This window comes from Eutrigla gurnardus (genome assembly GCF_963514095.1).
Source record: "Eutrigla gurnardus genome assembly, chromosome: 16".
NCBI lineage: Eukaryota > Metazoa > Chordata > Actinopteri > Perciformes > Triglidae > Eutrigla > Eutrigla gurnardus.
The window spans coordinates 16,501,338-16,515,620 of NC_139927.1; the positions used below are offsets into that span (position 1 = coordinate 16,501,338).

The 14,283-nt window shown below is 44.6% G+C and overlaps 1 protein-coding gene across 3 annotated transcripts in view; it reads left to right on the top strand.

Annotated features, from left to right (window-relative positions):
• The window catches only part of cdk19 (cyclin dependent kinase 19), a 43,450-nt gene that overhangs the window by 16,588 nt on the left and 12,579 nt on the right, over window positions 1–14,283 (top strand). For all 3 annotated transcript variants that reach the window (XM_084030654.1, XM_084030655.1, XM_084030656.1), the window contains exons 3-6: window positions 3,075–3,185; window positions 3,723–3,863; window positions 12,788–12,845; window positions 14,012–14,143. In XM_084030654.1, coding sequence (XP_083886780.1) covers window positions 3,075–3,185; window positions 3,723–3,863; window positions 12,788–12,845; window positions 14,012–14,143 — 442 coding nt within the window. The remainder of the gene's footprint in view (window positions 1–3,074; window positions 3,186–3,722; window positions 3,864–12,787; window positions 12,846–14,011; window positions 14,144–14,283) is intronic.

Sequence of the window (14,283 nt, forward strand, 5' to 3'; positions counted from 1 at the left end):
GCGGAGCAGGCGTGGGACGGCCCCCCGTCGGAACAGGAACGGGTGACGAGCGGACCTCCCGAAGGCTGCGCGGAGCAGGCGTGGGACGGCCCCCCGTCGGAACAGGAACGGGTGACGAGCGGACCTCCCGAAGCCTGCGCGGAGCAGGCGTGGGACGGCCCCCCGTCGGAACAGGTACGGGTGACGAGCGGACCTCCCGAGGGCTGCGCGGAGCAGGTGTGGGACGGCCCCCCGTCGGAACAGGAACTGGTGACGAGCGGACCTCCCGAAGGCTGCGTGGAGCAGGCGTGGGACGGCCCCCCGTCGGAACAGGAACGGGTGACGAGCGGACCTCCCGAAGGCTGCGTGGAGCAGGCGTGGGACGGCCCCCCGTCGGAACAGGAACGGGTGACGAGCAGACCTCCCGAAGGCTGTGTGGGGCAGGCGTGGGACGGACCCCCGTCGGAACAGGAATGGGTGACAGGCGAACCCCCAATAGGCTGCGAGGAGCAGGTGTGGGACGGTCCCCTGTCTGGGCTGGTGACGGACAGGCCGCCGACTCAAGACCACTGGAGAGTGTCGACCGGGCCGCCGACTGAAGACCAGAGGCAGGTGTCGACCGGGCCGCCGACTGAAGACCACTGGCAGGTGTCGACCGGGCCGCCGACTGAAGACCACTGGCAGGCGTCGACCGGGCCGCCGACTGAAGACCACTGGCAGGCGTCGACCGGGCCGCCGACTGAAGGCCAATGGCAGGTGTCGACCGGGCCGCCAACTGAAGGCCAATGGCAGGTGTCGACCGGACCGCCGACTGAAGGCCAATGGCAGGTGTCGACCGGGCCGCCGACTGAAGACCACTGGCAGGTGTCGACCGGACCGCCGACTGAAGACCACTGGCAGGTGTCGACCGGACCGCCGACTGACTGGCAGAGACATGGGCTGGTTGCTTGGCTGAGACGGTGGCGTGGGCTGGTTGCTTGGCTGAGACGGTGGCGTGGGCTGGTTGCTTGGACGGGTAGGCCTCCGCTGGAACTGGTGACGGACAGACCCCCGTCAGAACCGATGTGAGCAGCATCGGGGGGGGCTCGCTTCCTTGTGCCGCACCTCCTCCTTGAGGTCGGCAACCGACGAGCCAACTGCCGGTCAGCCAGCTGGATGCTCCTTGGCCCTCCCAGGGCCAGACGAGTACCCCAAAACGGGTTCGGGCAGGAGCTGGGAAGCCGAAAATTACAAAATAAACCAGGGAATCAAAATCAAGAAAACACAGATCAAAACAAACACAGATCATGACAATAATACTAATTTACAATTCAAGCGTAAAAGCTGTCTTGTGGGTAAGCCGCTGAAAGTGTGTTAAATGTAGATCAGTCTTGTTAGTGTGCCATGTTTATTTGTTAGCGCTCTGTGGCTAAATTCTTAGGTACTGTGTTGTTGGAAAAATAGTGTGGAATTCTGCTTTCAAAGTGAGGCTTGCCTCTCTGGGGAAGTGTGGGAGGGTTGGAGGAAGGCATGGTGCATGCTGGGAAGTAACATGGTGAAACTCCGTCACAGCCCATGGTAAAACTCACCAGATGAGTGCAGAGCGGAATAACTGGATATTGTTAAAATGATCGAGGTCATGTCCAGATATGGTACAATAACTCAATAATAGGGGTGTGAATCTTTGGCTTCACAGCGATTCGATTAACGATACAGTAGTGGGCGATTTGATTCAAGGACAATTTTTTTCTGTATCTGTATTCTTCTGAAAGGTGAAAAAAGAAACAGACCACAGAATTACTTATTTAACATATTTATTCTATAAAAGGTAGTCCGGCATAATATTTTATGCTGAATACAAAAATGTAATGCTCAGTTATTTTTAACATTTTTCAATAGACTACATGCTGGAAGGGGAGAGAATGTCTTAAACGTATTACACATTAATCATAATTAAGAATCACGATTCATACGATTAAACGCATTTATATCGATTATTGGTGAAGCCAAAAGGATTCATTCTTATTTATTTATTTTAGCAGAACGATTTAGTTGAATTGATAGGACTGACAATCAATTCATTGATGCATCAAATGAATCGTTACACCACTACTCAATAACGAAAAAAATTATAAAAATGTATGCCCATATATGGTACGATAAGTTGATGATGTAATAATGATCGCAATCAGGTCCATATGGGACAATAACTCAATAATGTTAATATTATCCGCATCATGCATTATCGTACGATATGTGACAATTCAAACATGTTTATGTATGAACTAACAAAGTCAGACAAAGGGCACAATTCTGGCAGTACTATATACTGTAAATACACTCTAACAGGTTTATTCTTTGTCATGTTTGGCTGCAACATGTGATCATTTTCAAGGGAATGTACGTGATTCATCAGCATACATTTGTGTGTGACAACGGCAGACATTGTTTGTGCTTGTGTCAAATTAGATTTTCCCCTCACATTTTCATGCATCATGTAAAGAAATTAGCCTTGGTGTGAAGTTCGTCCTCATATAATCCTGTTAGTTTGACATTAACCTTGACTAAAGCTGCTATTTATGGGCCACCACACTTAAGGAATTTGAACTTTGTCCAGTCTTACTATTTTCCAACAGTTTAAAAGTCATCTGTTCATTTTGTCTCTTGCCAGTCTGGGTTATTATTACCATACCGTTACGCTAACAGTGTGTTAAATAAAAATATCTTAATAATATCTAATATTATAAAACATCTCCTTCAAACTGTTGTATTTTGTTTATACAATTGAACACATCATGATAACGTCATAAATCACCTTTTTCCTATACTAATTTACTAAATAGAGCTTGAACATATCATAATGTAACTCAATGCAGCCTCTAATGTTCTTTAGCTCTGTTTTGCAGCCAAGCAGCATTGGGCTGCCCAGCGGCTGCTAACAGCTAACGGCTAATGTTAGCTAGCTCAGCTATCAGGCGGTGGCCTTGGTGTGATTCTGGCGTCGTTACGGAACAACTCGGTGTCTGCTGTGCTCGCACACAAAGCCATTCATCGAATGAAAATGCGTATCTTGTCTTGTTTAAATCGTATTTACGTGTTTCTGTCGTGTCTTTCAGTTGTTACGAGAACTGAAACACCCGAATGTGATCGCCCTGCAGAAAGTGTTCCTGTCCCACAGCGACAGGAAGGTCTGGCTCCTCTTCGACTACGCCGAACACGACCTTTGGGTGAGTTTCTCTGTATTGTTGCTACATGCAACAGTACATGTTTGATGAGACCTGAACTTGATGTTTCCTGATGTTCAGATACATTATTTGGTAATAACCGATATAACTGTCGCATATCACTGAATAAACCTACTTCTAGACGTTTTCTCTTTTAAATATTATTATATTTTTAAATATTGTTGGCCAGTCCAGCTTGCAGCATCCATTTTGTTTATAATCGGTCAATACTAAATGTGTCACATTTACCAAACTCTCCAGCTGCATCTTGGAAAATGCTCTTCTCTTCTAAAATTCACCATCTGCCAATGTGTCAGGTAAATTACGCACATGTATCTGCTTGCTGGGGTTGATTTCCCACCCTGGGGAACTCTGGAAACATTTTCTGTGCCACCAGGCGCCATTAAGGTTACGCAATAAAATGAAAACATACATAGAGATTTCCTAATGAACCGAGCACCACCACGATGTGGAGAGGCTGTGTTCTTGTGAATGTTTTAGATTCACGGTCTGAACTGACAAAGCTTCACTGCGTTGCAGCACATCATCAAGTTCCACCGAGCCTCCAAGGCCAACAAGAAGCCCGTGCAGCTGCCCCGAGGGATGGTGAAATCTCTCCTGTATCAGATCCTGGATGGGATCCATTACCTCCATGCCAACTGGGTTCTCCACAGGGATCTGGTGAGCTGCTATATTAGCTTCACTGCTCCGGTTTCCCTTTACAGACACACACACTGGCAGCAGCACACACTTCACCGTTATCGTCACGGCTACACTGTTACTCAGCAACACTGTTTGTCTTACAGCAGCCATATCTGGCGTCATCACAGGCAGCAGACAGATTAAAGGAGATAAATATAGCATAACAAAAATTAACAACAAGGCCACCAAAAAGGAAACCTGTAGAAGACAATGTAATTCTGTGGTGTAAAAAAATTACGTTTTAAAAAGTTTTAAATGAAAACAGCAAGGGTTCTAAAATCAAACAAAACAAAGACCCAATACAAAGTCTCAATACAAAAATCTCCATTTAGAAACTGTACGGCCATGTTTTTCACGGGACAATATGAAAGTTTCATATCACGATGATCTAATATAGCAATATTATAACTCACAATATTATCCCAATAAGATAAAATCTACTCTATGCTGGTATCACTTTACATTTAGTTAGGAAACAAATGTGTTTCATTGCGACACATCTCTTTTAATGAACATCCTTTGTTATTTAATATATATTATTATCTTAAATAAGGTGGTCATGATTCAAAAGTGGTTCAATAAAATATAATGATTAGATCAATGATAATTTAACGCAAAGCAGCTCACCTTTTCTCCGAGCTGCTACTTGTGCTAATTATAGCTTCTGTGTGCAAATCAGCCACTTACATATAAAAATGACATTAGGCCGATAAGAATAATTAGCCCACATTCCCTGAAAACACTCATTTAAAATGACAACATTGGAGAGAGCAAGTCTGTCTCCATGACACCCTCGAGGTCACTGGGTTGATATCGCTCACCTTGACCCAAGCTGGAAGCCACGGCGGTCACAGCGGGCCATCCCAACCAGCAGAGCTGTGTCATTTCAGTGCGAGGGCTGTTTTGTCTGGTTGTAGTGTGTTATTATTTGAGTTTGATTGTAACGTGTGAAGAGCAGAACGTTCCGAACTCTCCAAATGTTGTCTGACTCTCGTCTACCCGGTAACCTGGCAGCAACATGCTGCTGGTTCCTGTGAGATTCTCTCCACCTTGGTTTTCCCACAGTACTTTGGTTCGAGGGAGATTTCAGTCGGTGCAGCTGAGAGTCAGGCTGGAGCCCGAACACAGGCCTCCTCATTGTTTGTCTTCAAATTTCTGTTCAGATGGCAGATTGGCAGGAATTAAAACAAAATTGTTCCATGGTTATGGTTCACTGGAGTACTTTTGACTCTACCTTCGAAAACTCTTGAACGGGGCTCCGTCTCCAACGCTGTCGCTAGTTCTCTTTCTGCATCCATGGGAAGAACTGGGGGAAAAAAAGATACGGTTCAACTGCTATTAATGTCTGTGTCCCACCACAGGTAGACTGATGCAAAAGCTGCCTGTCAGGCTCACGATGGGCAGTTTAAAAAAAGATCCAAATTGATGCAGCAGAACCGGTGATATTGTCTTTATTAGTCTGCACATTCTTCTTCCTTACCCAATACCATTCACCATTCCATTACCCACAATGCATTTTGACGGCTTGAATTGTAGCTCCAAGATTCAGGTGTGTTATGCTAGTAATGGAGGATAGGGAGCTGCATGGAGTCTGATTAATGTCATCATCATGTCACTTGAGTCAGCGTTACTACTTCTTTATTACTATATTACTTTAACACGTGAAATAGAACTCCACCTGTAAGCAGACATCACTGTATAAAATGTATTTTGTTTCCCCTATCAACATGGTCCAGATGGTAACTGAAAGAGTGACTCCATCAGGCGGAAACACTGGTTATGAAAAGTAAAGCCAACGCTAAACTGTCTTAAACTGTCATTCTCTCTGCTGGCCATCTGATTGCATGGAAGTCAATGAGAAAATTACCTTAATTCTCTCTTGATTTAGTATCTCAGTAAACATTGTTAACATGAGTTCATGGTCTCAATGTCTCGTTTTAAGTCTTCTTCAATACAGCATGATGTTCATTTGGTAAATTATGGTCCATTTAGACTCAAATAGACCATAAAGCAGGGGATGATTCAGGGCGGGGCTACCTTGTGATTGACAGGTGGCTACCACGCTACCAATGCAGTTAGCTACTAAGATGACTTTAACACTAAGGTAATATGGACCTTTCATTGTGTCCTGAATAAAAGTTTATTATTATTATTGTTAGCCGAAAATTGACCTTGAATTATGAAGCTAACTTTTTTAGCGGCTTCACAACAGAATCCAGATGGATCCAGATCCAGTAAGGATGCTGCTCTGGGTGCCCTGCTGCTTGTGTTTAGATCCACCCGTCGCTCCTCCACAGTCCAAATATGGCCACTTCCTTCACTGGTTGCAAAAAAATAACAAGATGGCAAAGGCCGAAGTCCAAGATGGCATTGGTCAGAATGCTGGACCTGAGGTTTCCAAACCGAGTCTTCTTATAAACAGTATATGGACGCCATGCAACAGAATCATCCGATCTGACCACGTGAGATTAAAAAACAAACAGAACTGGAATGATTAAGTTTCTCTCATATCGGACCGTGTGGCGTGAACTCCCACAGCCCATCTGCATGTGTGACTCGCTCGCTCTTATCTCTATCTGCATCTATTCTCCCAGTGACGAACATTTGTGAGAAGCATAATTGACCAAACAGATTATGTGGCATAAATGTAATTTGATTACCACGTTCAGTGCTTTGAAGTCAGATGATCCAGAGGGAGGCTATTCCCAGATGATGCTCATGAGAGAATGAAAGGCCAAGATAATACAATCTGACTGAGATATGGATGAGAGGTTGGTTGATTTCTGTGAATATGCCGGGCTCAGAAGTCGGAGGGCTGACCACTCACTCCATCTACAGGCTTCTGTCATCTCTGAATAAGGTCGTCCACTCTTGTGTAATCCTTGACAATCCTCGGTGGTCATGTGGTGGCTGGACATCATATTATGTAAACCCGTAGGGATCATGGAGCGGGATTTCACACTCGGCCTCCCTCTGTTGATCTACCCTTTATCTCTGCAGGCATTAACAGTTCAATGTCACTTTATCTATCAGTGAGCTTGTTTTGATTCTGTTGCCGTGCATTGGCACCAAGAAGGTTCCTGTTGAGCTGAAACAACGGTTTTGAGGGATTCGGTCAGTTTTACAATTTGACGTTAGAAAGTCCAGTTAATGACTCGGGTCAGACACTTTGTAGTCCGCTTGCTCAAGTCCGTCTGAAACCACTCCCTCCCTCCCCAGACCCGTGTTTTACGTTTGCTCTGCTGCTGCCATTTGTTTACTTGCTGGATTTGGTGCAGGGTTTGGTCACCTCTGTGCTCAACCATCTGTGTAACACCGTGACAACAAGTGTGACTAAAGTTACATGAGTGATCTCATGAAACTATGTTTTGTTGTAAACAACAGTCCAACATAAATAAGAAGATATTCATTTTTTCAAGGGAAAAAAACTTCTTCACATTTAATATGTTTTTTCTTAAATTATTCATTTAATGATCAAGGAAATAAAGTTTATATTCTTGGCTGATAGAGAGAAGTTGGTGCAACCATGAAGAGAGGATGAAATGTAACCTGATAGGAAGTGTTTTCAAATGAATAATGGGGTCATGCCTATTACATGCTGTGTGCCTGGATGTCACCATCTTGCATCTTGATCGTCAACATATTTTTCGGCTGCTCCCAATTTAGTTTTTGGCAGTTGCTATCTTGTTTTTTTTTTTCATGTCGCTATCTTGGTTTTTTGGCTGTCGCCACTTAGTATTTTGGCCATTGCTATCTTGATAACACACACATTTAAAAAAAAAAGATTGCACAGGTTTTAATGCACAAACAACCAACAAAAACGTAAAAAAACCTCATAATATCTCGAAGCAGATGGTTGAAATGCATACCCTTTCTGCACTGCCAAGCAAATAGCGTCTCCGAGCTCTTGTGCGGAGCAAAGTACTACACGGAGGAAACCCCCTCTCCTTCACAACAACATAAAATCTCCCACAGGAGCCGTGTGGTTGTTTTGCTCCCGAAAGGTCACGCCACTCTTATCTGTGCACCAACTCTTCCGCCCCTTTCCAACTATTTTCATTGCAGGCGGATGGAATTCTCCATTGTCAGACTTTACATGACTCTGCTCTGATGTGTCGCAGTTAGTGCCGTTGTTTTGCTGTCTCATTGCCAAGGCTTCCTGCCATTGTGAGTGAAAACATATCAAATTCATAGTGAGTATGTTGCTGCTTTTATGGAAAAACAGACCCAAAGGCCTCTTTGTGCTTTCACAGTGTATATTAAAGCTTTGTGAAAGAGTTATGTTGCTAATACTTGTGAGAGGTGTGGCATCGAGACACATAATGTGCTCGAGCGGTGGGGCGGGGCGCCTCCACCAGCACATCATGGTTCCACTGCTCCTGCTGTTACATAACTGTGCGTCGCTGCTGGTGAGTAGCATGCTCTGCGTCTCTGCACCTCAGGTATCAAGCGTGTGCTTTGCATTGCACCACTGCATACCTCCCATCCCCCCACTTGGGCTGCCGCTCCTCCACTCTGCTGTCCTCCCTGTCCCACCCCCACAAGGCTTATGTAACAGCCTCAAGCTGGCCCTGTATGGCTAGCTGAGTCAAGATGCTGACTTAGCAGCTCTGCAGGCCAAAGCAAAAAGCATCCCAGCGGACAGTACCAACAATATCTGGGGGGGTTGACATAACTGAAGGTGGTCAGTCGTTGCAGTAAATCCAGACTACCCCGGGTGTACTATACTGTATATGTACAGTACTCTATGTCCGGCTCTCCCACTGCAGCAGCACGGGGCGGATGCTGATGTTATGATGTTGTTTGCATAGCAACAGTACTGCTGTTTGATGATGCATCAGTATATATCGGACATCAAGACACTTCTATCTTTAATGATTATAACTAATAATAAGTATTATATTCTTCTATTTAATTTATACAGAGAAATAATTTCTAAATTAAATTCTGACATCACCCCAAGGCGAATTGTGTCTACCAACCTTCACCCCCTTAGATGGAAATAATTCCACGGACAAAAATAACTAAGAACATAGGAAGGGATTCATGTCCATCACTATTTATTAAAGAATATTCAGCTAATGCTGCGGTCAAACTACTGAGTACAGGACGAATGTCTCAGTAGAGAATGAAGTGGCTCTCCTTCTGTGTGCGTTGTTATAAGAGCTTCCCTGTGTTTTGTTAACATTTAAGGGCATTCGCATGTCTATGCATGTGGGACAACCATATGCGTTACTATGGTTACTCTGATTTTGATAGATACTTCTCTTATGCAGATCTTTCCATGACAGTTCACTATCAGCAAATGGATCATGTGAATGTGATTGTTGTCCGGCCTCTGAATTCTGGCCAAAATCACATGTCTGCAATCACACAATGCTCTGATTGTTCCCGTTTGCCACCAGTTTGAGTGGCTCTGAACCGTTTTTTAAAAATGGTGACTAATGGGGAAACCATTTTTTAACTTGGTCCAGCACTGAGCAAGAGCTAGAAGACTACAGTGTAATCTCTCAGGGCAACTCCCCACTGTCAATGTACTACAAGTTCTTGATTGTTCTCAGATCCTTAGATTGTTATTTTAAGTGTTATAAAATGAAAAGTAGAGGAAAGGGTTTCATTTCTGTGTAGGGTTTTTCATACACTTATAACTTGATTAAAATCTAAGCCTGTCGGTGGCAAAATCAAACACGTTTAGTGGACGTACATTGACTGTGAGGAGTTGCCCCGAGATGCTACATTGCAGCTGTCTGGCGGTTGACGTCTACACCGTTGTTCCTGGAACTGGAATTTTTCCATGCGATTGATACAAAGTTAATGCTAAAACAAAAATGTGTGCCGGACAGCACAATTGCTGCAAATTAGCAAAAAAAACTAGCAAAAGTCGAATAATTTCAATAATAAAATGCTTGTTTTCTGAATGGAGTTTGGATCGATCGGAGGTAGGCTATGCTAACATTGTAGCTGCTCCATCAACACTTGCCTGTGCCTGCAGAGATAAAGGGTGGATCACTAACGTCATCTGGACATAAATACAGCAGTGACCTTGTTGTTTGTTCTATAGACAGTCTCTGGTTTCTACACAGTCTGGTTCGGTCTCTGTACTAATGTGAGGTTCTATCATAGAGCTCTGGGAGTCCACAAACCGCTACAATGTGTTTTGTCTCCATTTCTGATTCAGTGATGACAGGAGGAGAAGGTCGACGCTGATCGACTTTTGCATCACGCAACTTATTAGCTTGAGTTGAAATATGTCAGCGCGGCAAATAAAAGTGTCTCATTCGTGTCACCTGAAGCCACCCGGTGGAAATTTGTGTCTATTTCCGTCTTTGCATTGACTTTGAATGAAATAGTGCAGCGCAAAAAATGTGTTTTGTGTTAACCTACCTGAACATCTGTGACTGTAGTTCAAGAGCAACTAAATCAACGGAGGTAGGATAAAAGTTTCAACCGGTGAAGTAAACTTGAAGCTTGAGAAGGTTTGAAACCTGCTTTGTGCTTTATGTTTTAATGTTGGATGTGAACAAAAGCGTGAGAGAAGAACTGCAGAAGATGCTTTGCCACAGCATCGCATATGCAGCGTGACCTTCCACACGAGGTTCAAAAATCATGCACTAGATGGCCCGTGATGGAAAAACAGGTTTTCCAAGTGCACTGCCAGCTTAATTAGTGCACCAAGGTTCATTTTGACACTTGAATGGGAATAGTGGTTGTTAATGGTCCTGTTGGCTGTGACCTTTTGGTTATAGGACAGCCTGTTAATCAACTTGCCCAAACTGTTGTGTAAGTGCGCCTCTGGCTCCTGAATTGGCCCAGTTTTTTGAGACAAAGATAGTAGATTGTTTTGTAAAACGGGGCCACGTCCCTCAGGACTGAGTTTGCCGGTCCTCTTGGGGATGGAGACTGTTTATTTTCCCTTGGCAACTGATCCATTTATAAAACGAACCGACTGTGACTGATTGATTTTGCTGGATTCATTCGAAAGGAAGCCTCGAATTTGGGACGTGAAAACCAATTTGGTGCATATTTTTCAGAATAACACCAGTTTGCAGCTTCTAGCATCCCGTGAGCTGTCGCGCTGCATGCTCATGTTGCATTTTGAGAGTCGCTCTCACACTCACACTAGGCCATCCATTCGGCCCAGGCACGGTTGAGACTTAAGTCTGGATTGTTTGACTAGTTTGAGTGCTCCGCTCCGTTCTGAAGAACAGTACGCTTCCTCGGCCTCGGCACGATTGGAAGGTATGGTTCATGCACGAGCACATGCACGGATACGCAACATGGACATGGTGTACGCTATTGACTGAAAATACTGTTGATGACTGTGCAAGACACAGATGGATTCTGGGTCGGGCTTGGGCATGCTTCAAACTCCTGTTGTGAGAGGTAATGGAGTGGAACCGGACCGGGACAGTGCGATGATCCGTCCTTTTATTATCAAAATGCCGCTCCAAAACTTGCTCGGCTCGCATGCTCCAATGCAGGTCGAGTGTTGACTAGAAATATGTGCAGACGCGACTTGTCAGTAAAGTTTCCGTCATGTTCTCTGTGTTGTTCTCTCTTGTTAATGACTTTGAGACAGCACTTCTTGAAAACAACATCAAGCCCTGCAGTGTTACGACCAGATGACGTATGTACAACAGGCATTCGGGCCTCGGCCCGTTTGGGCTTGGAGCAGTGAATGCAAGCAGAACAGATCAACTGGCCCAAGTGTGTGTGCCCTTGCACAGCATTCAAGAGCTAATAAGTGTTTTCCAAACAGATGTGATCATGTTCAGGCCGAGACATATTATTTCAGCGAGGCCTGTTTAGAATATGAAAGAGAAGGCTGGTGAGCCTGAACTCCTGGCCCTCTTTTTACGTTGGTCTTTGTGTTTGCCGATCACGGCGTGTCCTGTGGTGGTCATGAATAATAGACCTCATAATTAGTGCTGTTTCTATAGCAACCAGACGTGTTTGCCAGGCGGATCTGACTTCGCCGAGCCACAGGGTTCACACAGATAGCCGGGGAGGATCGCCAGGCTGTTTGACGACAAGCGGATACTGCATCCGACTGCATGAGAAGGCGACTGTAAGACATTTCCCTCCGAGCTGAAACGTGCTGTAATAACAACACAGGCTGTGCTTTTAGCCTATAATTATATGTAGGAAGTGAAGTTGTTTTGAGTGACTCAACCGGACCTCTTCATGCTGCTCATTCCTCTTCCCATTAGCCAAAAATAACAATAACATTCTCTGGTGGAAACCATGTGGTGTTTTTTTTTTGACACTGTGATTATGTACAATGGGAAAATTGTTGCACAAAGTGGTGAAGCCACCAATTTTAACATCCAACTCTGCTCTTTCTCTCAGCGTGTGGTCGGAGCATTCCTCTGATTTCATCATCCGAAATGAATTGTTCACTGGCAAAAGAAATAAAAATAACCTGACTCAATGGGATTAATAAACATGCAATCCAAATGACTTTTTGCACATTTCTGCTACTTTCTTAGTCTATTGAAATACTATACAAATATTGCTTACCACCTATACAGTAAAATATAATATGATTGACTGTCATAGAAACGAGTGATGTCTCCTAATAAATGTGAAGGGGGAAAACTCACACAATGTGTGGTGAATGACAAGTTGTTGATGCAAACTCCTCACCCAGAACCACGTGTACATGGCAAAGGTACATCTGTGTGTTTACACCGCAGGACACTTTCCCCATATTGGCTGACCGCCTCGCTCACATGGTCGCGTGGTGCAATTACCAACAGGGCAGCCGATACAGACCACTGATAAAGAGAATCACATCATAAAACGCTGTGTATTTCCAAAAGTGTCACGGTAGAAATAATATTGGTGTAAATGAAAGTGAGCGCTGTTGTAGGCGGCAGCTAACATTCGTCTGTCTCCTGCAGAAACCGGCCAACATCCTGGTGATGGGGGAAGGTCCTGAACGAGGACGAGTTAAAATCGGTAAGGAACCTCTCTGTCAATCCGCATGACTTATCTGTACGTTTTACAAGTTAAAGACACCGCTATCACCATGACGATGGACTAATGGGGCCGTTTGACCTGTCTGAGTGTCCTGCAGCTGCAGTGTTTAACCTTCTGGCCGAGAGGTTGATGGGGAGCTCAGATCAGTGCTGTTGCATAAGCCAGCTGGTCAGCGGACTATTGAAGGGTAACGCTGCAACGCTGGAGTCTATTTATAAACCCTGTGCACTCTGGAATAGTGCTAAGTTATTGTTCCAGTGCTATTACTGGCTAACACCGTCCTGTATTTGATGTTTTTATTGCTGGAATGCTGGCTTCATTTGTTTTACGATAATAATAAAGACCAGAGGTTGAGTTTTTACTTTAGATGTTTAGAGTTTTAGTTGCTCACATTCCTGGAAACAAGGCCGGTATTTATGGAACAATCACAAATGTGTGTAGTCAAAGGTTTTGTAACTTCAAAATGTTCTTAAATGGAGTGAAAGGTGAAGAGTTTTGGTAAAAGTGTAATTTCTTCGTAGGTTTCTTTCCATAATGTTATTATAACAATCTGAACATGTCGGGGGCAAAAACAAGCACTTTAAGTGGTCGATGTACATTGTGGCCCATTTTTTGGCAGCATCCTTCCTCAATACTGGACCAATTTCAGAGATGTTATTCCCCTTTAGTCACAAAAACATGGGAAGATAGGTTAGAAAATACCAACATTCTTCTTTAAGGGTTCTTTTGCAGCTGCAGTTGAGTTAATTTGGTCCAGACCAACGGGAAGGAAGTCAGAGACAGGGCTGTACAAGAGCTCACTCCAGGATGACGACGTGTGAACACCGCGTGGCGCACGGACACACGTGTGAGGCGTATACAAGTCAGATACAAGCACGACAGTTTAACAGCTTTAGACCTATACATCAGGGAAGATAACCCATGTTGATATGCTTACACATTAAATTCAATGAGATCGCTTGATTTATTAGTAGTTTAGCTTTTGAAATCATGCCACAATTACACACCTGTTATCATAAAATCCCGTGTTTGGTTTACGACCAGAGTCGGCTTGGAAGCGGACCGAGGCGTTCTCGGAGCCCGCGGCTGCGACAGCAGGGCCGGCCTTATCTTTGTTGGCTAACTTCCTCTGTCTTCCCCTGTAGCCGACATGGGTTTCGCCAGACTCTTCAACTCTCCCCTCAAGCCGCTGGCGGACCTCGACCCTGTGGTGGTGACGTTCTGGTACAGGGCCCCGGAGCTGCTGCTGGGGGCCCGGCACTACACCAAAGCTATTGGTGAGTTCGGGTGAAAAGAAAACCCTCGTGTGTGTATGTGTGTGAAAACAGCCGTGAACGTACAAATCTACACACCTTAAGTGTTAGGTGTGTTCACTCCAAGAGCGAAGCAAATTTTCACCTCACTTTACCTCAGCATA